This window comes from Drosophila takahashii, chromosome 2R (assembly GCF_030179915.1).
Source record: "Drosophila takahashii strain IR98-3 E-12201 chromosome 2R, DtakHiC1v2, whole genome shotgun sequence".
In the NCBI taxonomy this organism is placed as follows: Eukaryota; Metazoa; Arthropoda; class Insecta; order Diptera; family Drosophilidae; genus Drosophila; species Drosophila takahashii.
Genome location: NC_091679.1, coordinates 42,790,423 through 42,818,080, shown reverse-complemented (window position 1 = coordinate 42,818,080; position 27,658 = coordinate 42,790,423). Strand labels below are relative to the sequence as shown.

At 38.7% G+C, this 27,658-nt stretch overlaps 3 protein-coding genes and 1 long non-coding RNA gene across 5 annotated transcripts in view; 2 read left to right on the top strand and 2 right to left on the bottom strand.

The window, feature by feature from the left end:
* The window catches only part of dpr1 (defective proboscis extension response 1), a 52,410-nt gene extending 45,170 nt beyond the window's left edge, over positions 1-7,240 (bottom strand). For both annotated transcript variants that reach the window (XM_017137467.3, XM_017137468.3), the window contains exon 1: positions 6,532-7,240. In XM_017137467.3, the coding sequence (XP_016992956.2) occupies positions 6,532-6,616 (85 nt within the window). In that variant the 5' untranslated portion in view covers positions 6,617-7,240. The remainder of the gene's footprint in view (positions 1-6,531) is intronic.
* Positions 7,241-12,749: 5,509 nt separating this feature from the next.
* Positions 12,750-13,692, bottom strand: LOC108054468 (uncharacterized). Its single transcript, XM_017137441.3, has 2 exons — positions 13,598-13,692; positions 12,750-13,427 (listed from the first exon to the last, which is right to left on the bottom strand). The coding sequence occupies exons 1-2, from the start codon at positions 13,668-13,670 to the stop codon at positions 12,817-12,819; spliced, it is 684 nt and encodes a 227-aa protein (XP_016992930.2). The 5' UTR covers positions 13,671-13,692; the 3' UTR covers positions 12,750-12,816.
* Positions 13,693-16,044: 2,352 nt separating this feature from the next.
* LOC138912654 (uncharacterized) lies at positions 16,045-17,298 on the top strand. Its single transcript, XR_011418217.1, has 3 exons — positions 16,045-16,210; positions 16,779-16,912; positions 16,970-17,298. It is a non-coding gene; the product is annotated as an uncharacterized lncRNA (long non-coding RNA).
* Positions 17,299-20,953: 3,655 nt separating this feature from the next.
* Positions 20,954-22,274, top strand: Gr57a (Gustatory receptor 57a). Its single transcript, XM_017137445.2, has 2 exons — positions 20,954-22,096; positions 22,158-22,274. Exons 1-2 carry the CDS (start codon positions 20,954-20,956, stop codon positions 22,272-22,274), a joined length of 1,260 nt encoding a protein of 419 aa, XP_016992934.2.
* The last annotated feature ends 5,384 nt before the right edge of the window (positions 22,275-27,658 follow it).

Below are 27,658 nucleotides of genomic sequence, written 5' to 3'. Positions count from 1 at the left end.
GCCAACAATGGCTAAGGAAACGGGAAATGAAAAACGCTTTGACTATATAAGAGCTCAAAAAAGGAAATGACACATCAACACAATTGCGAACTGTTCGTATGTGGGGCGAAAAAAAAATATAAAAACGGGACTGGGAGAAGGGACTGGGCGAAGGGACGATTCAAGGCGAAATAAATAAATATGACACGCGCGAGCGCATGAGAAATGCGTCAGTCCCTCCGCGGGCGCCAAACGTTGTTGACAATACCAACAATACTGTGGGCTGCAGCAACAATAACAATCCACTGAGGCGGACATGTACGACAAATAAATAAGGGCCAAGTAGAGCGGACCCACTTCAAAACAGTTGCCTTCTTGATACCCCTTGAAGTTCGCCTAAGATAAAATTAAATTTGTAATTAAATTATTATATATATATTTTTAAATCAAATAATATATCACAAATAACTGGTAAATTGGCTTTCTGAATGAATCGACTTTATTTTATACCACACATAAATTCAACTCAATTAAGTTATATTTGTGCTCTGCAAATTAATAACTATTTTGATTTATTTGATCTGCAGTAAACGATAAACTTAAAAAGTCATAAATTGTACGAACACGCAAAAATCGTTACTTATGCAAATGCTAACTAATTATTTTGTAAATGCATTACGAAATTTATTGCTAGCACTTTATCAGAATTTAGAGTAATAGAACTCAGTAAATGAAAAGTACAGATACATTTTATTTTAATGTTAAAATTTATATAAAACAGAATAAATACATTTTATTCGGATTCATTATAAAATATATATATATTTTGAATAACAACTAAAGAATCCAAGAATCTATACAAAAGTTTAAAAGCCAAAATTATTAATCTAAACACTATTTTTGAATTGTTGTAAATTTTTATGAATTTATTTTAAAAAAAATTAATGAATATGAATATGAATGAAAATAATTTCTAAAAAAATGTACCCATAACTTATAGTGCAGATAATTTATTAAAAATCCCCAAGCGTTTACCAACTATTTGTGTTACTAAATATCCTTCTCCTGGATATACCCACAGATATCCCATCGCATCTGCAGGATAACGTCGAAAATACAGCGGCGAAAGGATAAGCAACCAATGCGGCTCAGTTCTGTGAAATGCCGACGAAGCCGCCGCCACCGTCTTTTGTTGCCGCTGCCGATGTGTCTGTGTGAAATATGTTGGAATGACAAAGCAATAAAACTGCTACATCGGAGGAAGCACGAAGTAGCAGCAGCATCAGCAGTAGAAGCAACAGCAACACCAGAAGCAACACCGACGGCAACATAGACAATTGTTGGTTGTTTCCTGCTAGTTGGTTGCCTTAAACATGCTTATTTCGGCATCCCCTCATCCTCCCGCTCGATTGTGTGAGGAATTTTTAATAAAAGCGGCTCAGACAGGCTCGAGGCTCAAAGCAAAGCAACATCTCATGTAGGTTACTGGCACGCCCCGGGAAAAACAGGGCAAAAACAGCAATGGCAAAACTTTGTCCCCAGCACGTGTGACGTGTCCCGGTGTTAATAAAACGAATTTTACTTGGGAAATCATTGGGGGAGGCGGCCTATGGGCCTACACGATTTTTAGAGCCGCGCAACTGGTTTATGCTGCTCCCGTGGATTTATCGACAACTTCAGACCCAAACTTATAGCGGGCATATCCTTTTTACGACACTTGTCTGTCTGTCTGCGAGTGTTTTGGTTCAATTTGGGCTGGCACTTTGGCTAAAGGCTTTAAAATCGAGGCTGAGAGCTGAGAGCTGGGAGAAAGCGCAGCTGCCAAAAGAGTTTCCAATGGTGGAGTGCTTTTTAATAGCCACGTCTTCTCTTTTGGCTCAAGGCTGTTCGGTCGGCGGTCGTAAAAACATGTTGAAAAGAAAGGGGGAGGGGGCAAAAAACCACTCTAGTTTCAGCTAATTTATGTCAGCATTTAATTTGGCCAACAATAAACAAAACAATTCGCAGCCATGTTCGGACTCTGAAAATTAGTCGAAATCAAATGCATAAATTTTCTCTTTCTTTCTTGGCTGATTCAGTTTTCCCAGCTCAGCTCAGCTCCATTCTGCTCCAAAGTTACGTGACCGAAATAGTTGAGTTTGCCAAGTGAATCAAAAAATAATGCTCATATATGTATTTACGCACTGCCACACACACACATGTGCAGACTCAAAACCCCCACTCCCCTTTTGAGGCGGAATAAAAACAATTTTCATTTATATATTTTTCCTGACGAAAACCTAAAAACAACAAAGCACACACTCTCAAGGGGCCGCAAGAATAAGAAATGGAAACAACAACCTTGCTAGCACACATATTACACAAAAACCTTGGCTGTCATATAAATGTCAAATCCATAAGTGTTACGAAGGCAACGGTAAAAAAATAATGTTGGCGGTTTGACCTGCCTAGAAACGGAATTATAGCCAGAAAAGCTGTGTGGATTTGCCTAAAAAAATATATATTTTTTGTTTCCTTGTCAGCAACTTGTGAAACTTTTCATCTTTTAAGTGGAGAAAAACTTGGAGGCAGCAGTTTAATTAAGAAACTATTCGACAGTACTTAATGTCTTCGCCTAACTACGGAAACTTTCTTGGCAACGAAAGATAATCTTGGAGTATGAAGGTAGATAAGGTATACTTTTAAAAGTATATGGATTGAAAATAAATAGTAAGTAAAGCACTTATCAATTTTCAAAATTTATCAAAGCATTTATTAGGCTTTATCAAGTCAGTACACTTTAAAAATAACTGTTAACTTTTAAATGTCAAAATATGTGTCTAAAAGTATGCAGTGAATAAAGGATAGTCGTCTTCCTGTATAAATTCATATAACTTTCAGACTACAAATATATTGTTGCATACTTTTAGACACCTATTTTAATATTGGTTGAGTTTTATAACCAAAGTCGTGTAATAGCTGTCGAAATTTAAGAAAAATGATTTGATTTTGATTTTTAACTTAAGTAACTGACTTCCTTAGCTTTAAATCCTCTTGTAAGACTTCTTGACCATCCTAAAATAATACCCATTGTCAATTAAATGATTAATGACACCCTTTGAGCTCCGCCGCAAAACTCCTTATGCAAAACATAGTCTGGAGCCCTTCCGGTTGAACTTTTAACCACACATTCATCACAAATTCCTGTGAAGCCATCTGCCATTAAAATCAACAACAGACAAAGTTTGTTTCTTCAAGCAGCTTTTGCGGATCAAAAAAATAAATGTGTATTTTCGTACGCATACAGGAATATGTAAAAAAAATATGAACAGCCCCATTGATAACGGGTGTTGGCCTTGAAGAAGCCGCCGCAGGGTTTTGCTACCCCAAAAAGCCTGTGTGAATAACCTGAACCCGCCGGCAAATAGATCCTGCGAACCCTTGAGTATGTGCTTTGCATACTTTGAGGCGCCTTGGCGAAAAAACTCATCGGATGAAAATGAATGGTTATGGTTGGATTTGGGCATTCGCCATTGCGTGCTGCTAGGCATTTGTCTGGGCCAATGCGTGGGTTCATTCATCAGTCTGACACCGCTGAAGGATGTGCTTCCCCAATCAATTACTTTTATTTTCTGTTGCCTGCCCGCAATCCGCATAACTTCTGCATTAACTGGACTCAACGGAAAATCACGTCGGCTATTATCGTTTTTTGTTCATTTAATCATTCATTTTTCCTTTTTAGCGACACGAGAAATATTTACAAAAATACTTAATAGTGGGTGGGGGAAAATCCGTGGTCAAAAAGGGCAAAACCGTTTGTTTGCCTTAAATGGCAAACAGCTGTGCAAATAACTGCAATTTTCAGCATACAGCGTGACACGCACACAGGACAAACACACAAAAACGGCCAAACCACAAGGGCAGAATTTATTTATTAATAAACCAGCAAACCAAATAACACGAGACCGCGAAAGGACACGATCGAAAGTTTTATGAATTCATTATGGAAATATGCGCATGCATTTATCGAGTTTTTCGCTGTCAATTAATTTGAGAAAAAGACTCGAAAAACCCATCTGGGTACCGAAAAAATGCAACAAAAAATTTCAATTGGCATATTTTTTATAACAACAATCTAGGAATATGTAAATTACATTTTTTGTATTAAAAAACAGTGTCTAAAGCCTAATTGTCAATGATAAAATCGTTGAAAAATCCTAACAGAGCTTCTATCATTTTAATATATTCCATAAATTACAAAGACTGTTTCACTAGAATTAAAAATAGCTGGTTTTTTGAAATCACTTAAAAAAAGGTGTCTAAAAGTATGCAACAATATATTTTAAACTCAAAAGAGCGTCGAATTCATTTAGGAAGACGACTATATTTTATTCCCTGCATACTTTTAGACACTCATTATGGGATTTCATTAAATGGGATACTGACATTTCTACGATTTTTTCATTATTATATTATCTTGGCTAACATAAATTTTATCCATATAACGAACTTTGCAATTCTCAAAGTTTTAAACACATTACAATTTCAATTATTATAATAATTCAGCTAGAACAAAAGACCAAACGAAATCCTTGGGCATATCCTTTGCCCAGTAATTCGATAGGAATTTGCCATGATTGCTATGCCTTTTCGCAGGTTTTGCAATTGCCAAGATGAGTAATTTCTGTTTGTCTGTGCTTAACCAACTTCAAGTAGCTTTTAGCCAAATGAAATGGCCAGACAGATGCCAAAAAGGGCAGAAGGAGGCGCTGGCGAAGGCAAAGTCAAAGGAAAGCGAGGCGAAGGAAACAATTTGCGCAAAAGTGAATTGCATTCGGAAAGTATTTCATTTGAAAATTACAAAGCCCAGACGAACAACTGCCAGGGCAAATGATGGAAAATTGTATAAAAATGCAATTTACTGTTTTACAAAGATGACAAACGGCGAAGTGAAAGCGGAGAGTAGAAAATGAAAAGCTGAACGCTAGACGGCTAAAACCAGAAACTGAAAACCGAAAACCCAAGCCCACAGGCAATAGTTTCGTGTGTCAACGGCAACATGCCACATGCAACACAGCAGTTGTAGCAGCAACATCAACAGCAGCAACAACTGCAGCAACAACTGCAACAGCAACTGCAGCCAGCAGCGTTTTGGCCCTGACCAAGCTTCAACAGCATTTTCCAAGTGTCTGCCGCTCGTTAGTATTTGTTATTTTTCTACATTTACTTTTTACTTTTTATTTTCCCACAATTCTATCTGCCATGTGCGTGCTCCTCTCATTTGATGCATTGAAAGTGAGACTTGTGCCCCAGTGTTGCAAACTATTATATAAAACTGTTTGCCCAGCCCACACCAAACACACACGCTCGCTAACTCACACGTTGCATGTGGCAGCCGCACTCTGCGGTTCGCCATTCATCCTCCGGCCCTTCAAATGGTCTCTGGTCCAACCTTGATGGCTGCGAAACTAGGACTAGGATCCTGACCAGCGGACTGGGTCATGACTGCACGGAAAATATGGTCATATCTGTATTTAAGTTAATAACTCTCGATTGAAGAACTCTTGGATCTTTAAAGTGTTTTATTGAAAAAGGCATTTTTAGGATTGTATTTTCATGGCTCTGTAAAATTTTAAATCACATTTTAGTGATCTTAAGTTCATGGTTTGTTCTTTTTGTTTACTTTAGGATTTTACTTAGTTAAATAATTAATTCTGAATTTAATATTCCTAACATTCGAACTGCTAATGAAGAAACAAAATTTGCAAATCATAGGAAGCCCTAGTTGTGTTGAAATTCTAAAACCGTAGTCATGCATAATCTCGAATTAAATAAAACACTTCAAATTTTGATACTATTGATAAAAAATGTATAAAAATAAGAACAGGTAATTAATATGAGTACTATTTCTATAAAATTCTAGTTTAAATTTTTACCCATCACCGCAAACTTATTATATTTTTAAAATTTTTTTCATTTGTAATTAATTCAGTTTTAGTATAACATATAAAATAATCACATATTTGCATGGCTTTGTTTCCCCCTATGCCAGCAAATGCATTTTAGAATAGCAAATCGTATGCAAGCATAAACAAAAATTCAAATTTAAATAAGTAAATTCCAAAGCAAACTTAAAAATAAACTAAGAGCAATTCGTTTTTCTTCGTCTGTATACGCTTTCATTTTGCTAGAACGTTTGCGGGTTCTACACATTTCGGGGGTCACACACAGATGGACATTAAATGCTTTCACCTTTTGACTTGCGCCAAGGCAAAGCAAACAGAGAGACAAAAGGGGAAACTTTTCCGACTCGACTCTGTAGCGGAATTAAAATTCTTGGCACAAAAATTAAAGAATTTCAATTCGCATTCAGCTCACCCAACCCTCTTGTTTTCCGGAAATTAGAAGGGAAATTCTAGGCGACAAAGGAAAGCCTTTGAAGGGGGGTTTACAGTTGGGATGCGGGGGCAATTAGAAGGTCCCCAGACAAACAATTTAAATTTAATTAGAAATTAAATGAAAATAAATTGGATTATTTAATTAAAAAGCCCGACGCGACGAAGGGAAACTCACCTCTGAGCAGGACCATCGACAGCAGCAGAAGCCAGCCGATGAGCCAGTTGAGTAATCCGAAATTGGCTCTGGATGGCAGGGACATTTTGCTTTTGCTGCTGCTTTGTATCTGTATCTGTGGTTGTTATCCGCAAGTTTATTGTTATTACGCTTGTAGTCGGCACGCGATCCCCGGATTGCGGATTCCGGGATTCCGGGGGATGGACTTCACTTGGTCAACTAACGATTCCGTCAAATTAGAGCCGGGCACAACAACTCTCGGCCAAGTTAAGCTTTGCCTGGGGAGCAATGAAAGTGTTTTCGTTCGTTTTCACTGAGAGTTTCCCTTCTTTTTAATCTGTTTTACACAACAACCATTGCTTCCTTTTTTTTTGGTGGGCGTCGTGGGCAAAAAAGGTTACTTCACACAGATCGTAAGCCCAAAAGCCGCTAAGTAGGCAACACTTACTGCACACAGGGCACACTCTAATTTATGGCACTGCTCCACTGTACTGAGTCGTCGGTTGGTTAGTGGGTTCAGCTCATTACGGCGCCTATGCATGTGGCTATTGCATTTTAATCGCCCGTCATTAATTCGCCATTAACACGCAGGCCTGCGGTGGACTCATTAGGCCCGGTTTTCGGTTTTTCTCTGCGGAGGAGGCTCACAAAAATATCTGGGAACTGTGAAGTGGGAACTCGCGCACATAAATCAAGAAACGCGTGCTTCGCTTTCGAGTCGCAGGATGGAACTGGATGGACGGGCAATCGGAGGTCGTGAAATGCCTCGCTTTCGGGCTGACTTCGTCGTATTCGTCACGGTTCGGCTTTTTAGGGCTAAGAGAACAGAACAGAGAGCTCGCACATCCAAGGGCCTTTCTCTTCAGCCGGGTTATTGGAGCACGAAATTGCCAAGCAACTTTGGAGTGGAGCTATTAAGACTCTTTGTTTGTTTATGGCAAGTGCATTCACTCGATATTGCATCTGCATTGAAATATTTGTAAATAATTCTTTATTTTCGCTGGCTAATTTCCACATGTGCTGTGCCACTTATATCAAGTGAATTTTTATATAAACTTTGTGTTTGAATTACCCACCCAGATATTATATTACTTTTTGAATTTGGTGATAGATTTATTTTACACATTCTCGCTTAGGCTAAAATTTATACGATTTGTGTTTATTCCTGTGAGTGGGTTTACTTTAGTCTTTGCCGTTTATTCAAATATTTTGAAAAATAAAAAATAACGTGTCAAATGGTAAAAATAAATAAACACAATGTGTTCCACAATGTTGAAAGATTTCTTAAATTAACATTTAAAATTTTTATATTTTAGAATACTTTTAAAAATGAAGATGGTTTGGATACCTTTGTAATCTTTGTTTCTTTTTCCAGAAGTTTATTTACAATTTTTTTTAGATTAAAAACAAAAAAATCTATAAAAATTGGTTTTAAATTTATGTTTTGTTTCAATATTTCTTTAGAGAATCCTCAACCATCTTAGAATGAGTAAAAGCAAGCGAAAATATCCTGGCGTAGGTCAGTTAAGACGGCGTATAAGACTTTTGCCTCTCTTATACGAACCTAAACTAAAGAGAAAATGTCCCTCAAGAGTAGAAATTGTTTCAGTCCTAAGTTGCCTGCAGTTCAATTGACCAAACAAAAAATTCATTTTTAATTAATGCTCGTAATTAGCCGCTTTTTTTCTGCCACTTCCATTTGGCGAATTCTTTTTTTGTGTTGGGTTTCAACTTTCACACCCCCACCCACGTAGACAAAGGAAAAGCACACACGAGAATTTCAATCAATTGCGAAACTTTTAATTACAAGTCAATTTAATTTTGAACAAACAAACAGATCAAATGCACTCGATAATTACAAACTGACCCCCAGCCACCAAGCGATTGGTCGGCCGAAGCGTTTAAATCAATTAAATTAATTAGCGACTGTGAAATATATTTTTGCAGATTGGCCGGAACTTTTTTCCAGCTGATTATATTTAATTAATTGGCCCCAGCTTTTGGCTTTCCCAGCTTACGACTGGCCCACTGCCCAAAGTATTATGCAATCAACTTTCGGACTTATAAACAGAAACCAAGGTCTCCGCAATTAGCGCCCCCGAAAGCGATTACTTCCATTCGATAGCCGATAGATCTTGGGGGCTAGGGTGGGGGGGTTGGGGAGTTGGAGGTTTTGGGGGCACGTGTCAATCGCAAGCCGATTATAGATAAAGTAAAAGGCGAAAAAGCAAAATCAGTAAACTTTTTAATTGAAACAATTTGTAAAATGTTGCCCAATACCCAATACCATCCCATTCCTTTGTAACATTTTCATCGCCCGAAATAAAGAACAGACAAACTTTCAGGTCTCGCTTTTAATCTTCCTTTTCGGGGCCTTGAGCGTTCAATTTCACCTAGTTCCTACCGTTTTTAGCGTGATTTCTTTATTGAATTACCCGGCTGCTTAAACAATGGGAAAATGCCGCGTATTGATTTTCTATATAGACAAAAACAAGTTACTCCCCAAAAAATTCGAAAAATCTGGCCCGGTTTATGTTCTGGCCTCGTTGGCGAAATCATTATTCCAATCAGAGACGCACGCGCGGCTCACAATTGGATTTGGTTTTGGATGAGGATATGGATACGGGTATGGGTACGGAAAAGGGGGAGGTTGCCTGGGGGGTTGAGTTCGAGGGTGAGCAAACAAATCAAAAATCTATTAAGACGTGCGATGCGGCATATTCAGGCTCAACAAATGTCCCTGTGGTCACGTGTCACCGCGGAGTTGCAATCGTGCACTGGAAAAAAATCTAGTTTTAATCGGTGTAAGAACTGCTCAAATACTAAAATATTGAAGATTGTAATAAAGTTTTTCATTTAAGATAAAAATAAGTTTATGATTAAGAAAAAAAATAAATACACCTTAAAAAAAAATGAACAAAAACATTTAATTGATTATTTTCACATTTGTAAATCAAATTACTTGAAATAATGTCGGTAAATTATAAAATGGTCTGTGTCTACGTAAACATTTGGAAAAGCTTAAGATTTAATGAAAACTGTGAGTGTTGATAATTTAAAAAATAAATCTATCAGATTAAAAAAATATATATGTCTCTAAAATATTTTTAAATATATTTCTCTTTAATCTTTAAAACTCTCTAAGTTCAACAATAACATTTTCATCATCATACAAGATTATCATATGCCATTTATTTTTTAAAAATCTTTATTAATTTACAATTGAGTGAAAAACATAACATTAAAATATCTTATTTGTGGAAAACGATTTTTATTTTAGTGTAGTGATATATTTGTCGACTCCTGTTGACAACGAACCAAAAGACCTGGCAAGACCTTCTTTTTGGTCGGGCTGTGGTTGAATCTCAGCTGAAACTGGAGCTGGGATGGCTTCATTAGGAGTGCAGCGGCGGAAGAGATGACCCCTTGGAGGGCGGGAGTGGAAAGGGATGGGATGGGGTGGAATGGTAGACACAACGAGGGTGGCAAGTGCCATTAATTGAAATGCCAAGCAACAGCTCGTTGGGGCAACGAGGCATGACCAAATTACAGCCGCACACACACGCGTCCCCATCACTCCACCTCGGTCCTCCAACTTGTTTATACTTTCGAGATGATTTTGATTTTTGGGGTATGGGGATTCCCACTCCCCCACCCACTCTTCAGGGAAAACCTATAAAACAAAGGAAACCAAAGCAGGGAAAACAAACGGAAAAAGGGAAAAAAGAAATGAGCGGCAGTGCAATAAAAATCAAACCCGCATAATTTAACACAAGTGCGCGACTCGCACTCTTTGCAGCTGACTCTCAACCACCGGGGAGCAGACAAAAAAAAGTGGGTGGTAAAGTGGGTGGCAAATGGGTGAAAATTGAGGGCGGCGTATGTCACCCCACCGTTTGCAAAACATCTCAATTATTTGTTGACTTTGCCACGCCGCTACCACACACTTTTCCGACTTTCCCGACCCTCCCAATTTTATTATCAGCCCAACAGCATCAACATTAACATTTAAAACAATTTTCAATGCTGTAAAAAGCAACTGTAAAAATGCCTGCAAAAGACGGCGAGCATTTACTATTTGTATTTGCCTCCTTCACAATTCACACGCCTGCATACTTAATGCCAACAGCAACAACAACCTCGACCTCTGACCCCCCTCACCCTCCCCCTCTCCTTTCAAGGCATATAGAAAATCACTGGGGTAGCTCCCCCCAAGTAAGCCACACAACAGTTTCTCTTATCGCTCAAATGTCATCGACTGTCGGCAGTTTTTGGCTTTCGCTTTCGCTTTGACTTCAGTTTTTCGGCTTTGGCTTTGGCTTCGGCTATTACCAAAAGGAAAACACACCCCTCTGGCAATTTTCCATCCCCTGCCCCCCGCCCCCCTGGAAAAGGCGTTCATTTGTGAAATTCTAGCCATGCCCAGGGGCGGCACTTGCGGCATTTAGTTAGTAATTTAGCGCATTTAGTACGCAATTCGTGCCGAAGGCTTGCAGAGGGGCAAACAACTGCCCTTCTGGGGTCAAGGCCCCGGTCATTAAGCCGGCTTTCTCTGCGCTCCTAAAGTGCACAATAATTGTAGTTTTGCTGCTGATTCGCTCATGAATATACAAACACACAGTAGTGGTCCTTTAAGCCGAGTTTTCAGAAGAAAAAAGTAGAGGGAGAGTAAATAATACACCTACGTTTTTACACGCAATATAACTTACAGTGAAAATTAGGAAAAACTGTATAAACCCACACTTTATGAAGAATATGAAAAGAAATTGTATAAATTTTAAGATATTTCGTAGAGCTTTCTCAAAGGCCAAACAATTATAAATATTTTATTAATATTAGTAAAATGTAGATTAATTTTTAAAAAAAATTGTTTAAGGTTTTTGACAGTTTTAAAAGAGTTTCCTTGTAACACTTCAGTTTTCCTTAAAGACGTTCGACTGTCTGCACAATATGTACACCCCAGAGCTTTTCTCAATGGCCGTTTGAAGAGGCGGAGATATGGTAATTAGAGTTTGATTTTCTTCAAGGAATAGTTTGCGTCGTCGCCTATTTGCCGCACTTTAATCACCGAACACTTTTCACGACCGAGACAGAACTTTCCAGGCATTAACATAAATAATAAATGTTCCCTAATGCAATTCCTGCTTAGGCAGTGACAGACACGAGTCCCGATTCAGGGATCAGACAATAACATAAACACTGCAATTTGGTCTCACGTGAAAGGAGATTCAAAGTTAATAGTTCGCTGGACACAGAGTCCAGGGTTGAGGTCCTTTGACCACATAAATTTCGCATCCAAATCAATAACCGAAGCCGAGGAAAATGCTGAGAGAGGGGATGCCGTTGACATTGGCTAGTGTTAAAGTTAATAAATTGTGGCCAAGGAGGATTTATGTGGCCGGGCCGCTGGCCTCGACGGCAATGACATTTCAATGTTTACATAAGGACCGAAGGCGAAGTGAAGTGAGGTGGAGTGAAGAGGGTGAAGGGGTGAAAGGACAAGGGGCTGGGATTCTGATTGGAAGTGGGAAGTGCGAGTGGCAGGCTGCGTGCCTTTCTGTTTGTATTAATAACCATTCACCCACCGCGATATGCGTGACGCTGCAAATGGGTACACTTGGGGAAAATGTAAAAAAAATATTAATTGCAAGGCAACTGGAAAAAGTGTATCTCTACAACAAAATATATTAATATACAATAAGAAGTTTATAGGAAAAAAATTATAGCTTCGTTACTTTTGATCTTATTTGTTCCTACTCTGATTATAACTTTCTTATAAGATATCAGGATTTTGAAATAAATTGGACTAAAATTGGACGACTATAGCTGCCTTTGGAAGGATCGAAAAATGAATGCCGAAATAAAAAGAATACAGGTATAATTTCATTTGTGACATATACGCTAGTAAATTTAAATATAACATTTCTCGAATACTTTTGAGATGCAGTTTACTTTTAATAGGAATAATTTTGTAATAATCATTTTTTCTCAAAGTCTATAAATAACTTTATGAGGCCCGTTTTCTCTCAGTGCCGGCGTGTGTGTCACACATGAATGTCTGTTTCTCGCTGGTGAGTCCACTTTCCCTGTAAAATGTTTTTGGGCGAAACCCAGAGTGCATGTCAGCAAATCATAAAATGTGTCAATCCAAGATTTTCGCCCAGTCATCCGACCATTAATAAAGCCAGCCCAGCCAAAATACACGAAATGCGGAACAATTAAAATTTAATAAACTAATCGAAATCAATAAATAAGTTAACTTAAAGTAGAGGCAAAGGGTTCTCTTTAAAACCTACGCCTGCGGTATTTCTTTAATGTCTGGCGATGGGGTGTACGTTGATTTAAGGCTAAAGATCTTAGGGTTCCTGCTTGAATTTGCAACTGACGCCTCCGACGACCCTTTGAACTCAGGACAATGCAGGTGACTCCATTGCTGTTGGAAGTGGAAGTAGTAGGACTAGAAACAGTAGGGGTGGTTCCAGTGACAGTGCCAGTGCCAGTGCCAGTGCTAGTGCCTCCAGTGGAAGTCTGCCTCCACTCTCCGCTTGGTTCTGCCCCATCATCCAGGTCATCATAGCGATTGCTCCTGCCGTTGATGATCTCTCCGTCGACACTGCGACTGTTGAAGCAGATCTCCTGGGCGGTTCCATTGCTGGTCGTCGAGGTGGCGGTGGAGTTCAGCAGACTGGTGATATAATCGATGGTCGCATTTGAGGTGACCACGTCGAACAGAATGGAGCCACCAATTCCCTTCGTGATGCCCAGAGCGAATCCAGTCAGTCCGTGCAAGGCCGAGGCAACCGATTTTCCAGCTGCAGAATCGTCACCAATTCCGGATTCCCTCAGAGCCCTGCGCAGTTCCCTTCCCGTCAGCGGACGAAGTACCAGGCGACGAGCTGAAGATTTATTACGAAAAATAAGTTAATAGCTCCAATAATATATAATAATATTTTTGAGATTAAATTGCGATTTTTCAATTTAATTACTGCACAATTTATTTGATATGAAAAATTTACTTTCGGGAATTGTACCCATTTTTCTAAGCAGGTTCACTTTCACAACTCACCTTCTGCACCGGCACTGATACCCGCGATTAGGATGATGAGCAGACCAAAGGTCAGATTCCCGAACGACTTCATCTTCTCGACGATCTTTCGCGTAATCGCGTAGAAACTTAACTGAAACAGCCGACGGGTTCTGCTTCACTTTTATCTGTGACGAGAGGCCAAAGAAAGTTCCCAGTTTTGCATATGCAAATAATCAAATTCCGCTGAAAAAAAACATTTTGACCCCTGAACGATCTGCGACCCCAAAACTGGTTTTAGTAGATACATTTATAAGAATAATTTGTAATACAACCCGTGTCTACTTCATTTAAATATAGCTGCCAATCTGGAAGCATAGTGATTTAATTTGTTTGGAAAACAAACTATTTGACTACTTTTTGCGCACACAAAATATATGTTTAAAAATATTTTTTAATTTTTAATGATAAATAAAAAATGTGTTTTTAAGATTTTTAATTATTAGTATAGTAAACCAGGCAAGTTATATCTGAATTAGAAGTGCCAGTATTGAAGCAAACCTCCCTGACCGAACCGTTGTTTGCTGAAACATTATTATCTATGGCATCTTCGGTTATATTGGCAGTAATGACGTCGTAGATGAAGACCCCAGTGAGGGCTTTTCCCAAACCCAGAGCGAAACCAGTGACGGCAGCAAGACCACTGGATACTGATCGACCTTTGGGTAGAGAGTTCTCTAGTTCCCGAATCTCTGCGGGTCTCAGGGGTCGCAATCTCAGATGCCTCGCTAAATAAAAAGAGAGAAAATTCATTAGTTGATGGGCTTCCTTTTGCACAGATCATCATATCTACCCAAGGGACTTTTACTATACGAGTAATTCGAAAGAACAATCAGGCCTATCAAGAGCAACCTCGTCCACTTGTGGCTGCTGCTCATCATCTTGCTCCAGGGAACTTGACTTGGCCCGACCTCAGCCATTGATTTATATTTGTGCCGGGGCCAAGTCTTTAGAACTCATTTGCATGAACACTAATCACTAATCACCGACAAGACAGGCAATCAGTCATTCATGTTTATGCCTCGATACTCCCGTAAGCAGGCAGATTTCTTTATTTTTCCTATTTGGCTAATCAAGCACTTTCACTTTGGTTTTGATATGAATATGGAAACTTGGCAAATGAGCAGCAGCAAAGAAGGCGAAAGCAAACTTGATGTGAGGTCGCCGGGCTTTGCATTAATAAGAGGTATTAAATAAAACAACAACCGAGATTCTTGTGACCAGCTGACCTGCTAATCGAACCATGTCACAAGATGCTCTCCCTCTCTACCAGATGAAAACCCACGAAAGAGCTCTTATGTAACCCAGCCAACGACATTCTTCCTCGTTAGAATCTGACTTGTATCTTTTCCTCTTAATACGCTTACGGGGGGTTTTTGTATTTTAAGGAATATTTCCCAAAAAGAAATGTAAGTAAATGTATCGTTTTAAAAATCGTAAAGCTAAGTAAAAAATGGAGAGTGGAAAATACCTTTACATTTTATAAAATAAATATAAAATATTTATTAGTAAACTCAAAAGTTTAGAGTTGTGACCACATATTCTAACTCAAGACATCATAAAGGTTCTGATAATTTATTTCAATTTATCTGGTATTTTATTTATTGTCTTTATTTACTTTTTACTTTATTATTACATTTATTTTGTAACTGAAATGATCTTTAAATAATCCCCTTAGGTTAACTAAGAAAATATGCCATAAATCGACTTCTTTCACAGAACTTCCCCTTTTTTGTGTGCTCTCCTTGCGTGGACTATAAATTCAGATTTCGTGGCTCGACGGAAGTATTAAGCTGATTTTATGGCTTACAACTGCATACTTAAATCTGCTCCTGCTGCCTGGGCCAAAACCAGATACAGATTCAGATTCATCCGGGTTTCAGTGTTGTCTATCCCATTTGGCAAGCGATACGCAGCCGCTGGTCCCCGGGTGCACTTTTATTTGCCACGTACAAGTTGTGAATGGCCGGGCAAAGTGGGGCATAAAAAGTTTTAGTTGCAGCTTTGTCAGACATTTGCTTTTTAAAATGGCTTAAAGCTGACATCTGCCAATTGTCGGGGAAGTTTCTGGCTTTCTGGACCTCGGGGGGCGTTTAGCTGCCGAAGATATAATGGAAGTGCCCTACTCTTTCCACCCGCTTCTCTTTATTTTAGGCAGACTCTAAATGTGTCGTTACAAAACAGCTGCTGGGCAACAAGTGAAATGCAACCCCAGAATGAATGCCAAGCTGTCTGCGCACGCGAACAATGCCACACAATGCCATATCAACGCCATCATTAGCATCATTATTATCAGAGGGCCTGCAAGAAGGTCTTCTATATATATAGAGTAGTGCTGCAGTAGCTCTCCACTCCTTTTGGGCACGCCCGATTATTTCAGATTTACGCACTGGCAGCGGGCGTTGCGCATAACATCATTTGCAGCTCATTAATCAGTTCTGACGCACGTCGGGCTTGGGATCCGGCTGCGAAAAACCAGCAGCCCAACCGACAAGTCGTCATGTGGCAAGGAAAGTTGCCCTGGGAACGTGCAACATAATCGGATTGTCGGCCCCCGAAGGCAACTCTTCGAGAACGGAGAACAGAGCGCCATCGGTAAGTAATATTACGATCTTTTGATACTGCCACTGCATGTGCCGAGTATTTTGTTTCATTTAATTAAAATCTCTTTTTACTCGGTTAAGTTTAATTTTATTCATGGGGATTAGTTTACGATTCTGCAACCATTAGAAATGATTTGAATACTTTTTCTCTTTTGTTATTATTTATTATAATATTTCTTTCATCCCTTTTATTTAGATAATTACGTACGTAGCTCAACAGAGAAATTACTTAGTTTTATATATTTCCAGAGAAAGATAACCAAAGTAGATATAGTTCAAATAATATTAATATTTTAAATTAGTTAATTAAATTACACATGTTGAGTATTAGTATTAATATTAATGATTTTTTTTTAGTTATTTTTACAATTTAACAAGGAAGGTTATAATCCTTTCCTTAGTAAATCAGTTGTTTTACAAAATATTCAATATATGTATAATGAACGCTAAAAATTTAAAGATGATCAATGCGAAAAGTAACTAGTTTCTTTAAGAGATTGATGGACATATTACTGTTTTTTTTCCGTGTGCTTATGCACCACCATTATTAAATTTTACAGGCCAAGTCGAAGGCCTGGTGGGAAAATTCCTGGTAATGCAAACTAATACACCCAACTGAGGGCAGCCCCTCTGGAATGGAATGGAATGCAGGGCATCTGTGCAACTTCGAGGCGCTGCGGATTCACTGCAAGAGGTGAGAAGTTGCAACACAATGAGCAGGCACCATAATTTCATCGCTTCTTTTTTTCAGCTGGTTTTATGTGGCATGGCTGAGTGGATTTAATGCTGTGCAGAGGAGAAGGAGGACCGCGTCAAATGAACATGCAGCGCGAAAAAGATGGGCCAGAGATAGCGGAATATCTTCCAAGGGAAGAGGCGCATATTTCAGCAGCCACGCTGCCACGGAGATAAAGCAGCCGCGATGATAACCCTTGACTATAAATACATATATTTCTTTGTATATCTCCATACGTATTATGTTCGCATAAACTTTATGCATAACACAATTTATAAAAGCGTCAGGAAAGGAGTGCACTTATTCCAGGGCCATTTGCTCGTTAACATTAAACGCCTTTGTGCAGTGGGAGACTAAGGACTACACTGAAATAAAAAAGTTCTCTGCAGTCTCAATTTCAGTTTTAATTAAATCAGGAATAAAATATTAAATTTCAACAAAATTGTTCTCGATTTCAAGAAGAATAATTCTCAGATTCATGCATAAGCGTTCTCGTTTTCAAGAGAAATCATTCCCGACTTTAAAACGAAACTATTCTCGTTTTCAAGAGGCATTCTTGAGAATTTTAAGATCAATTGTTCTTAAAAAGGGGAGAAGAAAAAATTTCAAAATCAAGAAGATTTGCTCTTAATTTTTGCCAAATTTGTAGTTTTCCCAGTGTAAGGACTAAGGACTCTCCCGTTATCACTGCTCGGTGCTCCTTGATGGGCGGACATCATTCTGGCTGTTGATGGGCCGCCGCTTAAGGATGCTTCGTCGATATATCCAATCAATGCAGGCCCATTGGCGCCGTTATGGCCAAATACGGTTATAAGTTGCATCAAAAGTTGATGGCTCCATTGTGCTGCCGCTGTTGCTCCTTTATTTACGATGCGATTTATGGCTGCTCCGGAAAAGGGGGAAGCCTCCACTGGGGGTCACCGTCTAATTGTGAGAACAGAAACATGCGTGGTCCGCTCGAAGCTCGAACAGAACGTTAGTTAGCTTACCGCCATAAATCATTCTTTATTTCACTCACGCACACCGCATCTAGAATGAATGGGCCAGGACATTAGCACCTTCTTGGCCAGCAAATCAAGTCCTGCGAACCTGCGTGAGTGTGTGTGCGTGGCCAGTAATTAATTATGGTGTTATTTAATTTAATTGTGAGCGGCATTAGGACGCACTCAGTCGAGCAAGTGCCTACAAATGGGTTCCTCGCCCCAAGCCCACTTAGCCGCCATCTTTTAAACTGTTGGCAGAAACGAATTCAGTTTGAGAAAAAAGTCTATGAAATTCTATATTAATTTTAAATGATAATGAAATTAAAAAAATTAAATTTAAATTTATTTTATATATATGTAAACAGTTTATAATATATAACAAATAAGTGATATTTAATGAAACTTGAGTAAGAAATGTAATTTTAAGATTTTTTTTTATAGATCGAAAAACATTAAGAGCATGATAATTTCCAAGAATACATTTCTAACACATTCGAAGTTCTAAATTTGATTTGGCTCACTTAAAGCCCTCAATCAAAGCGTGTTCGGCTGACAGGGAAAGGTTGTCCCTTCTGTTGTTGCCGATTTTGCCCTTTGGAGTGTCAAAGCCGAACCGCTGACAACGAAATTTTGATGGGGGTCATGTGGAAAACTGACTGGAAATTTTCTATTTTTCCCATTTTCCGCAGGCCTTTTCCGATATGTTGGCATTTTAAATTAGCGTTAATTGAATCCATATGGGCGGAGATTTGATTTCCTTTTTTGTGACTCGGTGTTGTTTTACTTTCGGACATTTCAGTGAGTCAATCAGGCGGTCCATCAGTCAGTCAGCCAGGATGTCAGAATGTGTTTCAATGTGTGTGTGGGAAGGGAATGATGAGGAGGTGTCGAGTGACAAGGACAAATGGCCGGAAAAGTGGAAGGGGGAAAACCCTAAAAAGTACTAGCCCAAGTCAATTTAATTCAATGGGATCCGATTGGATTTGGTAATTGACATTGTTAATGCAAATGTGGATGCATATGTTACTGCCTGTTCGCTGAGGCGAAAGGCGATAAATAATAAATAAATTTACAAACGAAAAAAAAAACTAATTACAAAAGTATACTCTATTCATGGTAGGGCTGCGAAAAATAGGTAAATCGATATTATCGATACTATCGAAAATTTGATAAATAGAAGATCTTTCTATCTAAATATCTATCTAAAATTAGAAACAAATTTTTCGAATATATCAACATATCGATATTATCGAAATTTATATTTATAAAAGACAAATTTCAAAAACAAAGAATCATAAACCAATTAATCATATACCGCAATTTAAATACCTATTGATTTCTTAGAAATATACCTAACAGACGATAAGCCCAAACCATCGATGTTACCTTTAGAAACAACCGAAAGTATCGACAGTGCTATTAATCGTTACCAACTTTAATGAATGAAATAAAATGACTCTCCGACAGCTGGAAAAGATTTAACTAACCATTAACTGATTTCGAAGGCAGTCCATGCAGAGTATTCATTTGGCCCTTCGGTTGATATGCATTTCATTTGTAACATTTATTTCCTAGTTAAGCTCCCAGAGGTTAATCAGCCAGAAAATCAACAGTTGCGCATAAATAATTCCGTGTTCGAATTTATTTATGTCCCAGTGTGTCCACTGTCCAATGTCCTTGTGCACTGAACCACAAATGTGCAGCAAAAAATTTATTAACTGACTGTGACTCCATGCTCCATTCCGTTTGGTTGTCATTTGCAACGCATTTGATGCTTTTTTCCCATCCGGACAGAGCCTAATTAATTTTACACTTCTTCTTCGCCGAATGAAATTGTCCCTCGACGCGACTTTCTTTTGGGGAATTTCATAAATATTTAATGCAAAATAATTAACAGAAGTGAGAGTGGCCGTGCGAAGGCGATGATTGATTGCCACCTGCTACCGTTTGGACAATCATAAAATTTCCGTTAATCAAGTTTTATTAATTAAAGGCAACAAAATGCCCCCCTGTTCGTTTCACCTTCTGCTTGGAAAGCTGTAAATCATGCCATATATATATCACTGAACTGGGAAAATTCGAAGGGTTGAGCTCTGTCACCGGGCATTAACAACTTTTCCCAGCTTGGCCATAATCCAGGGGATTATGGTATTTAATCTGACAGCTTTTACAGTGCCTTCGCCCAGGATGCAGAAATTAAATTACTCGTATTTTCACTAGTTTATGTAATTTTTCCAAATTTACAAAACTATTCACCGACCGACCACAAAACCAATTTAATTGAAATTCAACTTTTCGATTAAATTGTTAGACAGTTTATGCTACTTTCAGTTTATTCTACAAAATGTTTTTCACCTTTAAATTTTTGTGTAATAGGGAGTATTGTTTTTGTGTTTCTTTAAATTTAATAAATTTACTGGTAAAAATCATAAATAATATTGATTGATATACAAGCTAAATAAATCAAACCAAGTTCATGAGCTTTTTTCCTAGCACAAACCAATTAGGTTAATGAGAAATATTGTGGTCGTAACATTTGATTTTAACATTATTTCTTGTTTATGCTCAAAACATGTTTATTGTGTTTACCGCGTTTACCGAGATTGCATACCGCAGGCAATTGGAAAAAGAAATTGTTCATAAATTGGGCCAAGCTCTTGTCAAAATGTATCACAAAAGTAATCAAGTTAATTACTATATTGGCTTTAATGTTCATTGGCCATTTGTAAGGCTTACAAAAAATAAACATTAAAAACTTTGGACAGTTCGATAAAAAAAGGAACTTAATAAATTTAATAAATAATTTCAATTTACTATTGTTTTTCTGATTTAAAATAGTTTTTATGCCTTAGCATTTTTTATAATTATTTCATTAAATTCACAAATTTTATTTTAAGTGCACTGATGTATCTTTCTTTTTTAATGACTGCTTGGATTTTTGTAAATAATCTAAAGGCTAATATCTGAGTTGTATCCAATGAAAAAGCCATTAGTTGGTTTCCAGAAATCGTTTACAATGGCCGTTTTATTTTTCTTTCGCGAACCCAAAACGGTTTTTGATTGTGCCGGATTCATTTGCAGCCTGCAGTTTTTACTAGGCTGCAATGGATTCGGCATACGAGGATCGCACTTTAAGATCAGTCGCTGGAGAAGGATTTACTCAGTTTCAGTGGCCATTTTTGCGTTATTTGGACTTTTTGGTTCCCTGAGCCTCCTTTTATCCGCCGAGGATGTAAAGGAAAGGCTAAAGAAGGCCGATGGTTTAGTGCTGAGTATTTCAGTGCAGGAACTGGTCATCTCCACCTTGGTCTTTGTGGCCACTGTGATATCGCTGCAAATATGCGCAGATCGTCATTTGGGCATCTATGTGAGACTGGCTGCCTTAGATTATCGGCTTATCAGCGACTTTGGAGCTAATCTGAATTACAGGAAAATGCTGAGAAAGAATATAGTCGTATTGGGATTGGTTACTATAATTTATCTGGTGGCCATCAATTGTGCTGCCTTCCAAGTGGCCAGTGGTCATCGAGCTCTCTTCCTGCTTTTCGCCTTGTGCTATACGATTGTAACCGGAGGACCTCATTTCTCGGGATATGTACATATGACCCTTGCCGAAATGCTGGGCATTCGATTCCGTTTGTTGCAGCAAATGCTCAATCCAGAATTTCTGAAGTGGCGCTTCCCGCAGTTGCAGATACGGGAATTGCGTATACGCCAGGTGGTGTCGATGGTCCAAGAGCTGCACTACCTCGTCCAGGAGATCAACGAGGTCTACGCCTTCAGCCTTTGGTCAGCCATGGCCCACGATCTGGCCATGAGCACCAGTGAGCTGTATATCCTGTTTGGCCAATCTGTTGGCATTAGTGGTCAGCAAGAGGATAATGAGGACGAGCAGATCAGTAGATACCAAATGATCGGCTATGTGGCCCTTTGCATGATGCCGCCGCTCTACAAGCTCCTGATTGCCCCCTTCTACTGCGATCGCACCATTTGCGAGGCCAGAAGATGCCTTCGTCTCGTCGAGCAGCTGGACATTTGGTTTCCTGAAAAGAACTCCCTGCGGCCAATGGTAGAATCCCTGATGTCCTGGCGAATGCAGGCCAAGATTCAGTTCACCAGTGGCCTGGATGTCGTCCTTAACCGCAAGGTCATCGGTCTGGTGGGTTAAAAGTGAAGAATATTCAATCTTTCGATTTAATTACTTAACATTCTCCCATCAGTTCACCTCCATTCTGGTCAACTATCTGCTCATCCTCATCCAGTTCGCCATGACCCAGAAGATGGGCGAGCAAATCGAACAGCAGAAGATTGCACTCCAGGAGTGGATTGGATACTAAAAAGGAAATAGATCTTAAATAAGATACACTTAGTATAATAATAAATTAATATATATAGTTTGTGTTTTATTCATTTTAAATATGGAAAGTTATATTTCCTAAAATTAAGAAATGAGTTCGTATTTAATATTTTTCAACTTAATTAAAATGTTTAAAATGTATTATGTTTTGTATTTAAGTAAATCAAATATTGAATACAATATTATAAATTCAAAATTCGTTTTTTTTTATTATTTTAACTATTCTTTCGGAAATCAAAAATTCTACATGTTTCGAAGATAATTTTATACATTTTTAAACTTTAAGTTACTTGAAATAATAATGATATAAATATGCTCACAGTTTAGTTTAGTAAGTATTAACATTTCCAAAAAAATAAGTACAGGTTTTTATAAAACTGAAACTAGCAAATATTTTTGCGACAATGCCTAAAAAAAGCGGAAATGACCTTTAGGCATCTTAAAGAGTCTCCAATTTATGGGGGCCATAGGTAATATTTATCAGGGCCTAAATTAATTTACTGCGAGTGGCTCGTTAACATGGAAACTCCATAAATAAGTCAGCCGCCTCCTCTGAAACTCCCCAGTTGCAGGCACCTTGTGTCCAGTGTCCACCTTCCTACGTCCACTGCACCCAGGAGAGCCGACTAATGATTATTACGTTTGTCGTTTTATTTTATTTGAATTTTATGTAAATTTTCTTCAGGGGATGACCCGAGTGGGCGGCGGCTGTTTTATCAATGCAGTCCAACCCCAGGTGAAAGTCTCGGGGGGAAAAGGAAGAAAGGTCTGCCAGCTAATTGTGCAGGGAAAGAAGGAGGGGCATATGGTTTCTATTGATTTTTCTAGTCAATCAGGAATGTGGCAAGGCGGAAATAAATCAAAGAGTTTTCGGAAATGTCGTGGAATTCTGTTTCTTTCTGTACCGCAACGGAATGCCATCCGATTGCCAGCCATTTATGCACTGATTTAATTTCGAAAATCAAAGTTGAAACATTCGCATAAGGGGGCGAAACTATTATGAGTATGCTCGAATGTTATTACCTTAATTTATGGGCGGCCTGAAAGCGGGGACTTTGTGTATATTTATGGGAAGGCGGCTTTTATGCCCGTCGTAACCATTGTCCTGGATATGACGCGTAATTGAATAATATTTTTTCGCCCTCCATCGCAATTCGCTCTTTTCGCCGCATTCCTTTGCCCGTATTCAAGTATTTTCGATTGGCATGACTGCAATCCTCGTATATATACGCATTCGCATTTATACACAAATGCTCGCAGCGCCATATAATTTGCAATAATTACCAACGGCAATCCGCTCCGTTTTTGCCTTTCAAGAAATGTGCGCGAAATTATTGCACGCGACTAATTGAAAATTGATTGCGCCCACTTTGCACGAATAATTACCACAATAATATTTGCTCCAATAAAATATCGAATAGCATTATTTTCAGACTGCCATTCGATTTTTTGTGGAGGGAACCCCATTTACAAGGCAAAATATGCATTAAGAAATTATTTGATTTCAACAATATTAGCAAACGATTTTTGGCGCCTAACGTAAGGAAAATAAAAATATCAGTTTGCTTTGAGTCGAAGTTGCTGTCCTTAATTTAAACTTACATACTAAATGCTAATATACATTTTTCGAGTTGTAGAGTATAAGAGATAAGATTGTGGAAACTGTAACATAGTTGATTTAATTTTGTTTCCTAACTAAATTTAAATATTTAGTATTTTTGAAAATGCTCAATTTTAAAAAGGATATGCTAAATAAATTATTTTCAAGAATTACATATGCTACTTGATGTTTTACTTGCATAGCAAAGCGAAATCCCTGGATTGTGCTATGTAGAAGCCATAAAACTTTGAGGTGTGTGTGTAAAAACCCATCACAACCCTACTAAATTTTCTTTTTTCCCCCTCGCAAGGACCCTTCTCCACACACATTGTTAGAAACGAAGAATGAAAGAGTGCAGGAGGGAAGCCCCTGCTCGGCAGCAGAGCTGACAAGCTTTTGTAATGTCCAAGCCAAAAACTCATAATAACGTAACCCGCTTTACTTAACTAACTCATTTAAAAGTTTCACTAATAGCACGTCACACATGCACACATGGCGTGTGCTTAGCCCAATTAAAATGTGGTCAGGGCTGAAGCTTTTGCAACTCGCGAGCTGCCCGCATCAGCTGGGTAGAAAAAAGGGGATGGTGATGGGAAGGGGTGGATGGGTGGATGGTTGGCTCGAAATTAGGATGAATCTGAGGCTCAGGCGGCAGCATCTGCTTCGGTTTCATGCACAAAAGTCGCAGCCAACAATGCTGAAATAGTTGAGTTTTTCACCTCGGCTCCTTGGCATTCTGCATTTTGCATTTAGCATTTTGGAGCTTAATTAGCAGACGTAGACTTTTTGTCTGAAAACGTTTTCGCACCTGCATGCGGAATACAATGGCATAAATGGCAAACGCAATGTGTTTACACCCAGGGATAATAGTGGATAAAGCGAGAGCTGCTCGGCACAAATTAGGGTTAAGTTGGCTGACAAAAGGGATTCATTATAATTATGCGGCCCACTGAGTTGGCACTGGCTGCACTGACTTTATAAAGGGAATCTCCAAGGCGTTTGTCAATAACTCACTTTGCACACACATATACTTTAATTAGCTTTGTATGTTTGCCCTCACTCCAAGTGTCTTTCTATCTCTGATGGCAAATACATATATGTCAAGTCAATCTACATTTATTTATTTGCATAACTTCCACTTAAAGTGTCAAGCTAAAGTTGAGATACATGAATCTTGGCCAAGTTGTTTGCTCAGCTCATTTGACAGGCGAAGTGGGGGGATTGAAATGGAAATATAATAGTTTCAGGGGGCTGATGAACATTTAAACAGATTTTGCAGGCCAAATATTTGCAGCCAGTGAGTTAATCAAAGGAGCCAATGAAATATCACGCATTCGACACGTGCGCCGCGAAATGTGCATAATTGATGGGCAATCAATTAAAACACAGTCACTCACTCATGAGATAAAAAAAATAGTAGTGCTATCGCTTCAGGGCCACTGAATTGAAGATGCAAACCATCTTGAATCCCGCATGCAAATCCACTCAATTAAAGCAATTTCGATGCAATTTTAAAGGTCTCAATGGAGTCCGGGCTTTAAATTAAAAATGCATTAAGTGCGAAATGTAGTTGCATTGTGCAAAGCTTCCATTCCTAATGAGGCCAGACACAAACATTTGCCCACGTAATAAACATTTTACGACCCCCCGTGTGTGTGCGAGTGTTTATTTATTCAAATGCATTTAAAATAGCATGAAATGCCATAAGGAGGCGACACTTAACGAGCCCAAGACGAGTCTATAGTATGGCATATATATGGTATATACACGGAATGGCATCCCAGCGAGACGAGCACGCAATCAAAGACGACGGCGAAAACTCTCCAGGCTGAAGCATTCGCCATGTCGCAGCGTAAACACTGAAGCCTCCTTTCACTCGGGGCAATGTCAAGAGCACCTGGCCCACTCACACGTGCTGAGGAGATAAGGAGAAAAGCGGAGGAGCCAAGGAGCACAGGTGATTCAGGTCCTGGCCTTTTGGGTAGCTACGCCATCCATCCATTAATGCATTTGCTCGCTCATTTTGTTTGCCCAGTCCAAGCAAACGACTTCTCAAGGGTCGCAGCTGCAAGGACATGGCTCAAAAAATGCAAACTCACATGCACACGTCTAATTCGAGTGCAAAGAAACAAGCAAATTATGAGCATTTTGTGCTGGCTGCTTAGCGAAAAAGGTAAGAAAGGTTAAGGGTTAAGGCCAGTTTGGGCCAGCCATTATGTCAGCAGCTTAGCTGAAATTTAGGAACAGAAAATTCTGGCTTTAAGTCTGAAGAGCTCAAAACTGCATGTTACAAAAAAGAATCGACGTGTGCTTAATGCAAGTTAGGCGTGTGACCGCAGGCTTGGTTAGTGTCTTGGAATGTTTATAGGCCAAGTACCCTGCTTTAAATCCTTCGCTAGTTGGCTAATATATATTGATTTATAGACCTATCTGGGAGTAAAACTATATTTATTTGATTTTCACTCGAATCGAAACACTTTGTGCCGTTTCTCCTTGACATAAATCTATTTTGCTTTATCATTTCACTGTTAAGATCTGCCATTGAGCAATATATAATATGCATTTTATTGTTTTCAATCCAAGAGACATTTAATTTATTATTTGAAACTGTGAAAAAAGCAGAGCAAATATTTTCAAAGATTATCTGCCACTCGTTTTTATTTCACATTTTTCGTACGAGTGTGAAAAACGGCAAACCCAATCAGCAATCAATTAGGCATTGATTTAATGCTTTGGAGCCCCAGCAGAGTCGAAAGCTTTGCATTAATTCAAATGCCAATATTTTGATTTGCCAATTGGTTTCCTTGCAAGCCAAATTCATACATAGTGCACACGTACCATCGACCATGGACCATAGAAATCAGTTGGCTTAGTGTGGCGGCCAAACCAATTCGAACCCGCTTAAACCAAACGAGGGGACCAAACAAAGCCATCGGCCAAAAATTCAGTGTAAATGGCCAGAAATCAGAATGCATGCTACCATATACTATTTACACCCGGCGGAATCCGCGTCCAGCTGCAGCCTATCGCCATCGCATATGGGCACGCAAATCCTGGCATTAGCCTCGTTTGCACATTGAGGAAAAAAAAAGTTTGGGATAAAAAAATAAAAATTAATACAAATTTAAAAAAAAATATATGTATGTTCATTATGACAAAAAAAGTCCGCAGGAATAATGGATACAATATTTAATATAAAAATTTTAAACATTAGTATAAATAAAAAAAGTTATTTTATTAGATGTTCCTAAAAAATAACAAAAGTTTAAAATGTTAATAAGTATATTAGTAAAGTATATAAAATTAATATATTCGGGTTCGTATTAGTTTTAACCAATTTTAAAGTTTTCTGTTTGTTTTACTTTTTTTTTTTAAATTGTGTACCTATTACCCAATTTCTCTTGGTGTCGTCCCAATGTCCAGCAATTGGCATTGCAGTTTGTCATGCGTGTTTCGCACAAAATGCGATCACAGTCGACAAAGCGACAAGTCAGCGACGCTAATTCGATTGCAATCCAAAGTCGGGACCGCATTTTGCCGCCCTGACAGGCGCGCTGCTCTTTAAATTGCCTCCCAAAATCGGCAGCCTTTGGCCATAATTTAAAGCGCCAAATTCGCTGCCAGTTTTCGAATAGGAAATCGGAGACAAACACATCCGCCGGATGTCTATAGCAAAATCAATGAAGGAGTCAGGTGTAGAAGAAGGCGACCGAAATGCCAGCAGCAGAAGCGAAAATCGTTTTGTAATTTGAATTTGATTTTGG

What these genes read in the sequence shown, in the direction of transcription:
- LOC108054468 (XM_017137441.3), bottom strand. Translation starts at nt 13,670, where the DNA reads ATGAAGTCGTTCGGGAATCTGACCTTTGGTCTGCTCATCATCCTAATC. An exon ending in TATCAGTGCCGGTGCAGAAG is followed by an intron (nt 13,428 to 13,597) that starts GTGAGTTGTGAA and finishes ATAAATCTTCAG; the next exon opens with CTCGTCGCCTGGTACTTCGT.
- Gr57a (XM_017137445.2), top strand. Translation starts at nt 20,954, where the DNA reads ATGGCCGTTTTATTTTTCTTTCGCGAACCCAAAACGGTTTTTGATTGT. An exon ending in ACCGCAAGGTCATCGGTCTG is followed by an intron (nt 22,097 to 22,157) that starts GTGGGTTAAAAG and finishes TTCTCCCATCAG; the next exon opens with TTCACCTCCATTCTGGTCAA.